General features: G+C 35.9%; 1 protein-coding gene across 9 annotated transcripts in view; it reads left to right on the plus strand.

Annotated features, from left to right (window-relative positions):
* Galnt13 (polypeptide N-acetylgalactosaminyltransferase 13) overlaps nucleotides 1-14,131 on the plus strand; it is a 682,099-nt gene that overhangs the window by 370,004 nt on the left and 297,964 nt on the right. For 6 of the 9 annotated variants that reach the window (XR_374098.4, XM_006498088.4, XM_006498090.4 and 3 more), the window contains one exon: nucleotides 12,267-12,392. The exons of the other annotated variants lie outside the window; for them this stretch is intronic. Coding sequence is in view for 5 of the 6 variants with exons in the window: in XM_006498088.4 (XP_006498151.1) it covers nucleotides 12,267-12,392 (126 nt within the window). In the remaining variant the exon portion in view is untranslated. The remainder of the gene's footprint in view (nucleotides 1-12,266; nucleotides 12,393-14,131) is intronic. 9 annotated transcript variants of the gene reach the window in all.

Here is a 14,131-nt window from a genome sequence, read left to right on the forward strand (position 1 = left end):
AGTGACCTGAATCTTACTTCGATATTATCATAGTTGTGCTAGTTATGTTTTATACTTGTGCATCTTCTCTAGCTCACATACAGCACACACTATGGAAGCTTTCTTTATATCACATGATGATTTTTATAGGAATAAAAGGTTTGATCAGTTCAATTTTTTCCCTCCCATGAAAGTCCTTGTGTTCCCCCACCCCCACCCCCCAGCCCCGCCTTATTCTGTACTGTTTACTTAGATACTTGGTCTGTGTATTATTGCATTTTTTTTTTTTTTTTTTACTTTACAGCCAATATCCGCTGATAAGTGAGCATACCATATTTGTCTTTCTGTATCTGGGCTACCTCACTCAGGGTGATTATTTTCTAATTACATCTATTTGTCAGCAAATTTTATGATGCCATTTATTTTAACAGCTGTAAAAAACTCAATTGTGTAAATATACCATATATTTTCAATTCTGTGAGAGAAATCTAGGCTGTTTCTAGTTTCTGACTCTTATGACTCTTATGAATAAAGCTCCTACGAACAAGGTGAAGTGTCTTTATATTAAGATAAACTGTCCTTTGGGTATATGGTCAGGAATGTATGGCTGTGTCTTGAAGTAGATCAACTTACAATTTTCTGAGAAGCCAACATATTATTTCCTATAGTAGATTTGTTAAGTTTCCTCTCCCACTAGGATTAGATGGGTTTTCTCCCTGCTCTACATCCTCAACAACATGAGCTGTCACTTGTGTTTTTGATCTTGGCCATTCTGACATATATAAGATGGAATCTCAAAGTTGTTTTGGTTTGTATTTCCATGATGGCTAAGAATGAGAAACATTTCTTTAAGTGTTTCTCAGCTGTTAGAAATTCCTCTATTGAGAATTCTGTTTAGATCTGAGCCCCATTTTAATTAGATTATTTGTTTATTGATGTCTAGTAAGTAAACTAGGGAAGGGAGAGATGGAGGCAGAAGGGTTCAGGTTGGGAAGATTGAGAAAGCAAATGCTGGGAGAGAAGAATAGCATTGGGGGCTATTTGGGAGGAGTAGATACCTAGTACAATAGAAATTCCATAGAATTTACGAGAGTGACACTAGCCAAGACACCTAGTAATGTGGGACATGAAGCCTGAACCTGCCAACTTCTGAAACAAGACAAGGCCTCGTGGTGAGGAATTTCGACACCAACCCTGTCACGAAATATGTGACCTAACGTTTATCATACTTTCATGATGTGCTGTGATCAAAGCCTAGTATAATTGTTATTAGAGAGACCAAAAGGGCTTTATCCAGCAACTGATGGCATAGATGCAATGTCCCACAGCCAAATATAAAACTCTGGGATTCCTGCAGAAGACTGGGAAGGAGGGTTGGAGGAGCCAGAAGGAGCCACCACAAGAACAGGGCCCACAGAGTCAACTGACTGGAACTCACATGGGCTCACAGAGAGAAAGTCTGTATGGGTCTGACCTAGGTCATATGAATACATGTTATGGTTGTGTAGCTTGGTGTTCTTGCAGGATACCTAACAGTGGGTGTGGGGGGGCTGTCTCTGACACTTTTGCCTTTAGGACATTTTTTTTCCTCCTAATTGGTTGCCTCTTCTAACCCTGATGTGAGAATATGTGCCTGTTTCTGTTATAGCTAGTTACAATATATTTGGTGGATGTCTCTGGAAGGCCTGCTCTTTTCTAAAATAGGATATATCTTGACTAGAGGAGAAATTGGGAGAGAGGAGACTGGAGCAGAGTTGATTGGGAAAGGAGAGGGAGAGGAAACTGTAGTTGGGATATAGTATTTGAGAGAAGAATAATTTAAAAAGAAATAAAAAGGACCAAAAATAAATAAATAAGTAAAAGATTTGATCAGATGAGTTAAAGATGAACAAAAGGTCATTTTTTGACCTTTGATCATTTTTTGACATTGATCCCCCTGAGACTTTATAATCCGGTCCCCATTTTTCTTTTGCCTATAATGTATTTCTAAAATTGAAGGAAATTAATTTTTTAGTTTTTTATTTATATTTCAATTTAATTCTCAATATTTTGAGTGTTTCTTTCTTTTTGGTTTTGGTTTTGGTTTTGGTTTTGGTTTTGGTTTTGGTTTTGGTTTTGGTTTTGGTTTTGGTTTTGGTTTTGGTTTTTTTCGAGACAGGGATTCTCTGTGTAACCCTGGCAGTCCTGGAACTCACTCTGTAGACCAGGCTGGCCTCGAAATCAGAAATCCACCTGCCTCTGCCTCTGCCTCTGCCTCCTGAGTGCTCGGATTAAAGGCCTGCACCACCACTGCCTGGCAATATTTTGTTTCTTATTAAAGTATTTAAACTTACTCAGAAAATTTAAAAGTACTCATACAATTATAGTTTTGAACCCATGTATGTGTGTGTGTGTGTGTGTGTGTGTGTGTGTATATATATATATATATATATATATATATATATATATATATATATATATATATACATAAATTTTTTGACTGAGTGAAAGTAAATCTAGCTATGTCTTCTTAATGTCCAGTAATATTTTTCTACTAAATATCAAGTGTACTGGCTAGTTTTGTGTCAACTTGACACAGCTGGAGTTATCACAGAAAAAGGAGCTTCAGTTGAGGAAATGCCTCCATGAGATCCAACTGTAAGGCATTTTCTCAATTAGTGATCAAGGGGGAAAGGCCCCTTGTGGGTGGGGCCATCTCTGGGCTGGTAGTTCTATAAGAGAGCAGGCTGAGCAAGCCAGGTGAGGCAAGCCAGTAAAGAACATCCCTCCATGGCCTCTGAATCAGCTCCTGCTTCCTGACCTGCTTGAGTTCCAGTCCTGACTTTCTTTGGTGATGAACAGCAGTATGGAAGTGTAAGCCAAATAAACCCTTTCCTCCCCAACTTGCTTCTTGGTCGTGATGTTTGTGCAGGAAGAGAAATCCTGACTAAGACATCAAGTAAGTGTGGAACAGTAATTTTCTAAAAATATGATGTAAGGAGAGGGCTAAGGCAAGAAACAGAGAAGGTTGTCGACCACACAGATTCAACCATCTGAACACAGTTTTTTCATTCTTCTGATAACTTCAAAAGTTATCTCTATCATCTCTATCAAATCTATCCTACACATTGCTACTAGAGAAATGATTATTTATCATCCTGACATATAATTTCTAGACATTTTCTATCTCAAACCCTCATTTATTCATATCTGTGAAGTCAATGCAGACAGCACATAGCTGGGATCTAGCAGCTGGAGTGTCCAGGCATGCCACTGAACCTGAACCTGTCACTTCTCCAGCACTGTGTCATGCTTACTACTCCCTTTTCTTAAAACACATTCCATCAACAATAGCCCTATCTCGTCATCTTTTCTCCCCTCTCAATTTGATTTTACTGAATCGATAGGTCACCTAATCCTTAATAATTCGTTATTTTTCTATTAAATCCATACTCAGTGCAATCTTGAATCTACTTACTATGTCTCCCACAAGATGAGTATGCATGTCACAAATCCTGTCTCCTCAGCGCGGTTTATTTGTGTCAGTAGGCATTTTTGAATAATGCATTATTTACTGTGTATCATAACTGAATGATAATACATGTTCCTGGAGGATAAGCATCAAAGTGTTTCTCTCCTCATGACGACTGTTACGGTTTACCAGACAGAGAAGTAGTCTGTTACCACACTGTGAACATAGGCTAGCCTCTCAGCAAATGCAGTAAAAGGAATGTAGATCAGCTGATCAGCTGCATGATCAATGTAGCTGTGTGAAAATGTGAAACAAAAGAAGTGACATTAGAATATTTCACATTGGAACTTTCAAAAATGGCATAAAACTAAAACGTCTTGAAGCCAACTTTTCCAAGCTTAATAGCTGTGCTTACTCCCTGCCTGAATCCTCATACAGTAGCATAGGTATGCTTCGCTCCTGATGCTCCACTCCCTGCTTATTTCTTGTAAGCTCCATACAAGGTTGGACGATAGCAGTAGACACAGCTTTGCAGTATTTTTCATCATAACCTCTATATTTTAGTGCTGATTTATTTATTATATGTTATAGTTTCTTTTCTATTTAAATATCAATTACCCAGGATATTGTTTTAGCAACCAATAAGCATTTTAGCATTGAATATTGCTGTTTTCAACTGTATTGAAGTGGAGAGATATCATGTAGATGGTAATAACAGAATTAATAAGTAAAAGGTCAAGACAGAAACTTCTGAAAAGGCAGAAATGTCCTGTAAGAATAAATAGGTGGCCATTTTCTCTTGTCTAGACTCATAAGGTTATTCTGAGACTATATACATAGTTTCCAGACATTCAATCCTAGATTCCAGACATTGGACCCATCATTTTGAATATAGTAGGGCTTGGCACATAAAAATAGTCAATATTACATTTATATAAAATATTAAATTACTGTTCATACTTCTCCAAATATAGCATCACAGTGTGAAATATAATAATGTTGATTTGCATTTATTGAAAATGTTTTGGTTTTCTTTGCATAGTATTTTTAATAATCTGTAGCTAAGGTTGCTTGAACCTCCTTCAGGGGGACTCATGGTGTCAGCTCATCAAGACACAGTCAACATCTGTTTTTCCCCAGAGTCTAATATCTAAAGTGTGGGGAGACTTTGCATTAGTTCCACTGGCTTAAGTTTGTGTGTCTGTGTTTGTATCTATTTAAGCTAGAAGAACACCAGCCTTCTACGATAAAAATCTTATATTATATTGCCTGATATGATCTCCAATATCATAGTTTCTAATAAATTCCTATTATAATTTAGCCCTCTAATCTTCTTAGATATCATTGACATGTTCTATGATGAGATTTTTTATCTTGGTATCCATGACTATATTACTTGGATTGCACTAGATAGGGCTGAAAATATTTCTTAATTAAGTTTCTCTCTGTCCTGAAGTGAAGGGTGTACACAGCAATGCTACCTTAAGGCATAAATGGAGAGGACCCTCTTTCCTTTTTATCCTTCCTCTTTGTTCTTTATAATATTAATTTAGATACAGTGACTAGATTCTTTCCAGCATTTGCCAATTCCTCTTAAATGAATATGTTTGGGGACATAACAACAAAACTTGAAGAATGACAGATTAAAAGAAAACAAAACAACAACAGCAATCTCTAGATGTATGAAAATTTTGGAAAGAAAATAATGTCACTAAGAAACAAATGGTGTTTCTGACCAGATAAAATAAGACTCTACATATTTTCATAAAGGACAATTTAATTAAAACTCAGAGTGAAAAAGCATTCAGTGTCAATGGTGGTTGTTGACCTGTATCTAGGCCATAAGCCTCAGTAATGTAAGCTGAGGTTGTTTTTAGTCTGCCATAAAGCATGTATGCAAATAAAAACAATTTTTAAAATAAGATTTCAAGGAATAGTATCCAAAGGATAAACCCAAGGTTAATAACTTCTGACTACATCTGTAAATTGAGGCCATATTACTGAATGCCTTCAGCTTCCACTATTCCCTGCAAACGATTTTCCTCTAAGCATAAATTTTCATTGCTTAGCTACTTCTCTCCTCTTAAAACATACATAATGCTATTATTGGTGTTATTGAAGCCTTGCAGTGACTTCCCCCCAGTTAAATTTATTTTAGAAAGAAAAGCATCTTTTAAAACTAGTTCCGCATGCCCAACTTCTCAGTAAATTTGGGCATTACATCATAGTGGGCATTCCATGTGACTTTAAAGGTATTCATGAAAAAATAATTTTAGCATTTGTATATACAAATATATAGTAGGGTATGATGTTGTGATGTACATAATACAGAAAAATAAAGGAAAAATAACTAAATTGTTAACAATCTTAAATATTTGTTTTATGTTAAAACATTTGAAATTTATATCCCAAGCAATGTTTAAAAATATTACTGCATAATAACGTTCACAATTTCTCCTTAAATAAAATGTTTTTATTCCTATTTAGTGGATAACCCTTCTCCCCTTTCCAAGCATCTTCCAAGTACTGGAAATCTGTATTGTGAATTAAATACAAAGGAGAGAGATATCCTAGCAAGAATTAGTCTTTCCCATGTGTTTTCTATGAAATTTGCCTGCTTATCATTTATTTAACCCCTTAGCCCTTGCTGAGTTGTTTGTTATATGGGATGTGAGATAAGAATTACATTTTTCTTCATGCCTGTTCGTTCATATATAGTTTTCCAAAATCAGTACTGTCTTTACCCCACAGTAAAGACAGTACTTTGTTTGCTTTTTCTCTTTTCTTTTTGGTATTGTGCTGATTTTGTTTGTTTGTTTTAGGTCTAAGAGTCTTTTGTATAAGCCACGCGTGTTTTGTTCTTGTTTAATTTTGTGACTCCAGAGAGTTCTGAGGACTTGTCTTTCCCTTATTTTAGTGACTATCGTTGACAGAAAATGCCATCAAACATGCATATTATGTTGATATAGTTAGCGTTTAGATGTCTTGGATAGAAACATTTATTTTAAAATCTGATCGCCATTGTAGCTGTGTTGAAAGGTGAACCTTAAAGTGGTTGATCATTAAGAGAGAGAAATGCTTTTCTCATGGTACTTCATTATAAAGGCAGGTAAATTGCTAAAGGCTCCCATTTATGATTTGAGTTTTGATATGTATTTGGCTCTCTTGTGCTTTTTTTTTTTTCTTTTCTTTTTCTCTTCTGCTTTCACTGTGACATAAACAACTAAAAGACTTTGTCTGATGGTGGCATTACTGACTTCAAGTGTGTAAGTCCTGATAAGCTTTTCCCCTTTTAAACCATCCAGTTCCACAGATTCTGTTGTAGCTATGTAAAACAGTCAGGACAGCACGATGAAAAGTGTAACAATGTCCATGTGCAAAAAAAAAAAAAAAAAACTATACTTTTTCACATTTCAGTGTTTTGAAAAATGTTTAAGATCTGCCAGTATATATAAGGTCTTCCCCTACATATGTTTATTTCTACGTATTTTTGTTTTAAAGAAAAAATATGTTTTATTTTCCTGAAGATTAATAGTAAAAAGAAATGCAATTAATATGTGTTTTGTACTCTACATTTTTACTGAACATCTCCATTGTAGCAATATAATAATCTTCATTATCAAAGGAAACAGTTTTTACATGTTTTAATTTTTTTTTTCCTGTACATGTATTTGTGTACCACTAATATACACAATGCCCATGGAGGCCAGAAGAGGTCTATGAACTCCCTGGAACTGGTGTAACAGACAACTGTGAGCCTTTTTATGGGTGATGGGAATTGAACCTGGCTCATCTGGAACAGTAGCTAATGCTTTAAATCATTCAGCCATCTCTACAGCCCTAGCCTAAACATTTTTAAAAGTATTTTTATTAATATCCCTTTTATGTCTCTGTGATGCCTAATTGCTCTAGTGAGGGTTTACTGTACTTCATTACTTTTTATTTTAAAATTCCGGTCATTTTTTTCTATATTTCTTATAACAAATCAATGCATTTAAACTTCTTTGAAGTATAATAGTATATGCGATGTAGTCTAGCAATAATTGTTTCAGTTACTGTTTTTTTGTTGGAAAAGGGATAGCACAACCAAGGAAACTTATAAAAGAAAACATCCAATTAGCCACTTTCTCACAATGTTAGAAGGTAGGTAGCTTATATCTGATTTGAAACAGTGGAGGTTGGGAGCAGTGTTAGAAATCTATCCTAGATGTGTGCTTACATAAGCTAATTGATGTAGATTTATTGATTGAGATGTTGAAAATGGGATGAATGGTGGACTGATAGCTGAATTTGGGATATTTTAATTAAGAAGTGCCTGTAAAGCATTCAATGTGAAATGTCAAGTTCTTAGACCAGAAAAGAGATGTGGGACTCATAAAGAAATGCCTCATCGGCATGCAAATATATGTAAATCCGCTAGATGTTATTTCCTAAATGAAGCAAAGAGTGGAGGAAAGGAATTATTTAGTAAGGAGGGTGTTCTGAGCATAAAACAAGGAAGACTATACAAAACAATGAGAAACAAATGGGGGTGATAGCCAGACAGCAATCTGTGAAGGATTTACAAAATAGCACCAATTTCAGAAAAGTACCCATTGCTCTCTAAATAACATTCCTGTAATTCAATGTTTAAAAGGTAGACTCAATGGCATCTGAAAGAGAATAAGATAAAAGAAGTAAAGGAAACAGATACAGGTAATTTCAAAGATAATTGGGTAGTAGTACACTAGAGACACCCATTCTGCAAATATTTCTAGTGTATATGTATTGCTCTGTGCATTTCTGTCCCTCTTCTTTTCCCTCTTTTTCTTTCTCCATTTATTTTCTTCATCCTTATCCTTCTGGCTGTTTCCCCTTCATTTGAACCTTTCCTTCTTTTATATTGCAAACATTGGAGAGAGCATAAACGTCTACAATGATAATTAAGTGAATACTAACATCATCAGTATCACATCATGATTATTTAAAACTACACCAATTCCTTTTTCAACTATAGAATTAAAAACACATGCCTCTATATAGAGCTGTAGATAGTGCAAGCCATGCACTGTGAAAGCCACTTCAGTTGGTAACTGAACTTGTGTGCACTCTTAACCATGGAACCATCTCAGCCACAGATATTATTGTTTTTAAATTTAATTTTCTCTGCCACAAATGAGTTTCCTAGTGACATCATCATTGTTTATCATTGTTTTAGAAAATTTTGTTTCCCTTTGACAGAATACCTCATGCAAATCAACATGAAGATGGGACCATTGTTAAATAACCATTTCAGAGGTATCAGTCCAAAGTACTTGGCTTTGTTCATTTCAGAGCTACAGTGAGGTATACATTCACAGTAAGAGGAGTATGTGCCATGCATTGCGCACCTCACTGTAGACAATCAAAAAGAGAAAAAGGAAGGGGTGAGTGGTTTGATAAGATGCAACATCCAAAAATGTAACTCCAGCAATCTCCTTCCTATGATGACTAAATTATCTTATCATTTCCCGAACCTCTTCAAATAGTTCCATCAGTTGAAGAACAAGGCTATTCAAAACAGTAGTACTTTTAAATTGTACTATATAAAAATCATAACAATTAGGGTCAATTTAAAATTATTAATTTAAAAGGAAATAGTTTCAATCTGAGAAATTATCTCAATGTTAATGATTTCTATAATGATGAAATTAAAACAATAATATATACTATTGAGAATTGCATAATTATAGAAGGCTAATTATTCATGGGAAGGTATTTTTTTTAATTTAGAAAATTCAAAAGCTTTGTGTTTCTTATTTATTCTGGCAGAGAGAAAATGTTTAGGTATACTATTACAAATAGATTCATTCATGTCCCTGCAGATATTTATTCAAAAGAATGTAGGAAAATTAGTCAATTTTATTTTTGCTTTAGATTTTTTATAATGGCTTTTATAGCTTTTAGATCAAGTGTCCTTCATCTGTTTCTATAATTTTTGTTTTTACTAAGCTATTCCAGTTGCTTCTGTCTTATAAAAGGAGTCATATTTTATAAAGTTGGTGATTAACTGAAGATAGTACCATTTGCCTTATGTTTTATTATTGCCATTAACAAATAATATGACAGATAAAAGATAAAATATGAGCCTCAAATTCAAGCAATGGAATTCTTAGTATTGAGAACACAACTCACTTGAATGCCCTACTTGAAACATAACAATGAAAAAAGTACTATTTCTGGAGGGGATTACATCTGGCTACATATTTTTAAACCAGCACAGTATATTTGATGGGAAAGTAAAATTGTTTAAATTAGGGGAAACAAAGGTGAACAACAGTATCCCCTAAGTTTATGTTTTAATTTTATGCATCACATGTTCCATTCCAGTTTAAACATATTGACTTTAATGGCATCAAATGATATTATACATATGTTCTCACAGTTGTTAACATCATGAATTGTATTGGTTATTCTCACTCTGATTATTCCCTTATATACACAAAGCTTTAGAATTACCTAAGTTAAAAAATAACTCGAAGAATTAGCCTTCCAATATTATGGGAATTATGCAAAAGTAATATTGGCATGATTTTAATAGCAATGCATGTTTAGAGTTGACAAAAATTCTTGGGAGGAATTTTTGTGGAATTACCTCCATCAAACAGCTTTAGTGGCATTTTTCTTCATTCCTGAATGATGTGGAAAAGATCTTCACACTGAGGGTGTTATCATTATTCTACAGGTTGTCTTGAATTATGTAATGAAGACAGTTGAGCAAACCAGAACCAGAGCATGGGAATACATACTTGCATTAGTTAGCGTTCTCTAGAGAAACAGTACCTATAGAATGAGAGGGGGAGAGAGAGAGAGAGAGAGAGAGAGAGAGAGAGAGAGAGAGAGACAGAGACAGAGACAGAGACACAGAGAGAGAGACAGAGACACAGAGAGAGACAGAGAGACAGAGAGACAGAGAGAGACAGAGACAGAGGGGGACACAGAGAGAGACACAGAGAGAGACATAATGGAAGGTCTTAAAGACTGTGGTTTAGCTAGTTCAACTATGACTGCCAACTCCAAGAATTCAGTAGTTGTTCAGTCCATACATCATAATGTCTTTGTTTGTTCTTCATTATAAATCTGAATCCCAAGAAATAAGTTCTAACTAGTGAAAGAATGGACTAGCTAATAAGGGCAAAAGCAAGCAGTGAAAAAGATTAAGTTTCATTCTTCCATGTCCTGGGCCATCAGCAGGTATAGTCCAGATTAAAGGTAGATATTTCTACCTCAAAAGTTCTGGATTAAAGTTGGGTCTTTCCACGTGTCAATGCCATTCTTATTTCCTCAGATGAAGAGATGAGATGAGAGCTGTACCCAAGCTGTGGTCACAAATGATGTGGGCTGAGCCTAGAGTATTTCTTTCTGTAATCTAATTATTCCTAGGCCTAGGCCAGAAAGTTTTTGCCTCTATACAATCTTATATTCTACAAGCCTGGACCTTGAAGCCTTCATTATCCAGTCTCTATCTGCTATGCTAGGACCAGATTGTTTCAACCTTTGAGGCTTATTTTGGAGCAAACTCACTCTTTCTCACTCTTTCTGAACTCTGCCTGGCAGATTCAACTCAGATATTCTGGTTCAACCTCCTCTCCAAACTTATTGACTCAAATTGGCTTCTATTGGCTTCTGAATTAATTTCTCTGCTTGGAAAACCTGCCTCTGAACTCTGAACACAAAATGAACTGCACTGACTATACTTACAGAAGAGAACAAGGTGGAACTGTGTGGGGAGCCACCCTCACATTCACCGTTACAAGATGGCGCTGACATCCTGTGTTCTAAGTGGTAAACAAATAATCTGCGCATGTGCCAAGGGTAGTTCTCCACTCCATGTGCTCTGCCTTCCCTGTGACGACAACTCGGCCGATGGGCTGCAGCCAATCAGGGAGCGACACGTCCTAGGCGGAGGATAATTCTCCTTAAAAGGGACAGGGTTTCTCCATTCTCTCTCTTGCTCTCTTGCTCCTGAAGATGTAAGCAATAAAGGTTTTGCCTCAGAAGATTCCGGTTTGTTGTGTCTTTCCTGGCCAGTTGCGAGAATGCGTGTAAGAGAACTGCAAGAACTAAACTGAACCTATGCACATTCAATTCAATTGTACAGACTTCAACTGACCTACCTGCCATTCAACTGAATGGCACTGAACTCAACTAAACTCCTCTTCACTCCGTCCTTGAATTGATTTTAAGTAGCCTCTTTTTCCTGTCCTCATGAGAGTTGGGTATATCCTAGCTCTGAGTCATTTCTGTCAAATATTTCTCTGACTTATTACTTCGTCTGATCCTCAATCAGACAGCATAGTTTTGAGATTAAGGTATGTATTAAGGGTGTGTCTGTATTTTAGCCAGATTATAAAGACCTAGGTTTTTGGATGTGATCTCTTGCCAGAGTATCCATGCTGCTGGTTTAAATTCTTGTACACTTACCTGTAATGTTCCTAATCAAATATGGGCTTTCTCAATTGAAATTATTTAATTAAGAAAAAATATCTCAATTAATAGAAAAGTAAAAATGTTTCAAAATCGACAATAGACAAGTATCCAAAGGAATGATATGTGATATCCTGAACTTTTGTTCTGGGGTCCGGCTGAGCAATAGACTTGCTTGTTCAACTGGCAAGGGTAGGGCTCATTATGAAGGGTGATTATGCTACACAGAGGCTATAATGGTTTCACAGTGGTAGAATTCACACAAGTTCTTGGTTATCTGTCTCAGGATCATTCCTTGTGCAAACTTTGATGTAGCTGAAGATATAACCTGGTTTCTTGATCAATAATTAATAGTCTATTTTCTCATTGCTACTACTATGCTATTTCTCAGACAGTACTGTTGTGGTAGATGTGAAGAACTTCAAACAATGCAGCAAGAAAGATATGCTAGAGTTTACATCTCTACCAACTTCTGCTCCAGTATCCTCTTCTGGTTGAAATGTAACACTGAGTTGAGGTAGGTAGAAATGTTCTGAGAGGAATTAAACTAATTACATTGTCTAACGAAGACTTTTAGAAGAGACCTAGCCTGATGCCGTGAGTTCTCTGCAAGGAAAGTATGACTTGGCCAGATGAGAATCCCACGTTGAGTGTTCCCCAGAGGACCAGATTAATTTTCTGAAGGGAGCACATGTATAGTCAAGTGGATTATCTGTTCTTTTCTATTGTATGCTAATTCTGAAGGGCTTTGCAACTCATAGGAAGAACAATTTCAACTAACCAGCACCCCCTTCCCCGAGAGCTCCCTGGGACTAAACCACCAACCAAAGAGTACACATGGAGCAATCCATGGCTCCAGCTGCATATGTAGCAGAGGATGGCCTTGCCAAAGATCAGTGGGTGGAGAGGCCCTTGGTTCTGTGAAAGCTCAATGCCCCAGTGTAGGGTAATGCCAGGACAGAAAAGCTGGTGTGAGTGGGCTGGTGGGTAAGCATCCTCATAGAAGCAGAGGGAGGGAGGAAAGGGTAGGAAACCTTTTCTGGAGGGGAAACCCGAAAAGGGGATAACATTTGTAATGTAAATAAAGAAAATATCCAATAAAAGAAAATTTCAAAAATTAAAAAAAAAAAAATTCTAGGAAAGCAGAGCTTAAGATTGTGTGAACAGGATCTTTTTTTTTTTTTTCCCTAGTTACTCACTAGGAATGATAGTGAGTGAAACCAAATCTTTTCTACCCTTTTCTTATTCTGTGAATCCTTGCTAATTTCCTTCCATTATAAGATCATAAATGAAGAGTAGGTATGCTAAGTGTCAGACATTAAATTTCATGCAAAAATACCAGAAAAGTTTACTAAAAAAGATTTTGTCTAGTAAGCCCATACTAGGAAGATATATGCAGGATATCGCCAGGATATCAGGCTATCAGATTGCATGTGGATGAGATGTAAAAAAAAAAAAAAATATGTAACATTTGAACTAAAATAAAAGGCTGTGACTCTTTTATCTGAGGCCATGATAGCCTGGGGGATAGAAAGGCTAAATGGATGTCTTTGTTATGCTTTCTCAATGGCTATGATACTATATCATTTTTATGAAGCAAGTTTTCTGGTATTTTTTTCTGACTGTGAATAATCATGTTAGTTTTTTTTTTTTTTTTACTACCATGACAAAAGTTCTGGCATAAAACAATAGTTTACATTATTGGTACCTAGATGTTACACAACAGTTCTTGAATTGATGCCTATGGTGAAAAAAAATATATCATGAAAAATTTTACAGAGATATCCAAATGTATTTTAGAGTCTGCCATTTGTAGATATATAAATCTATATACATTTTTTATTCTAAAGTTCAATCCTATCCCTTCACCTTCCTTGCTTGCATATACTCTACCATAATTTCTATGGTATAACCAAATAAGCAAAGAAGAAATATGCCCTTGCTTAACCAGGGATCTGTTTTATAAATATCTTAAAAATCTTGGTGTGTGGATCCTTCCCACCTTAGACCATCTATGTTCCCAGATGAAACACACACACACATATACTTACACACACACACACACACACACACACACACACACACACACATACACAGCCTCTATATTTAATATGCTTTATGCAGTACAATAGCTGGGCAACTGCCTACCGTCTATGCTGTTAGAATCTACCTCTAATCGATAGCCCAAGTTATTACTCACTATGATTCATCTGAGTTACTCTTAGCTCTAACCAGACAGCCCACTGGGACATCATC

This window comes from Mus musculus, chromosome 2, assembly GCF_000001635.26.
Source record: "Mus musculus strain C57BL/6J chromosome 2, GRCm38.p6 C57BL/6J".
NCBI lineage: Eukaryota > Metazoa > Chordata > Mammalia > Rodentia > Muridae > Mus > Mus musculus.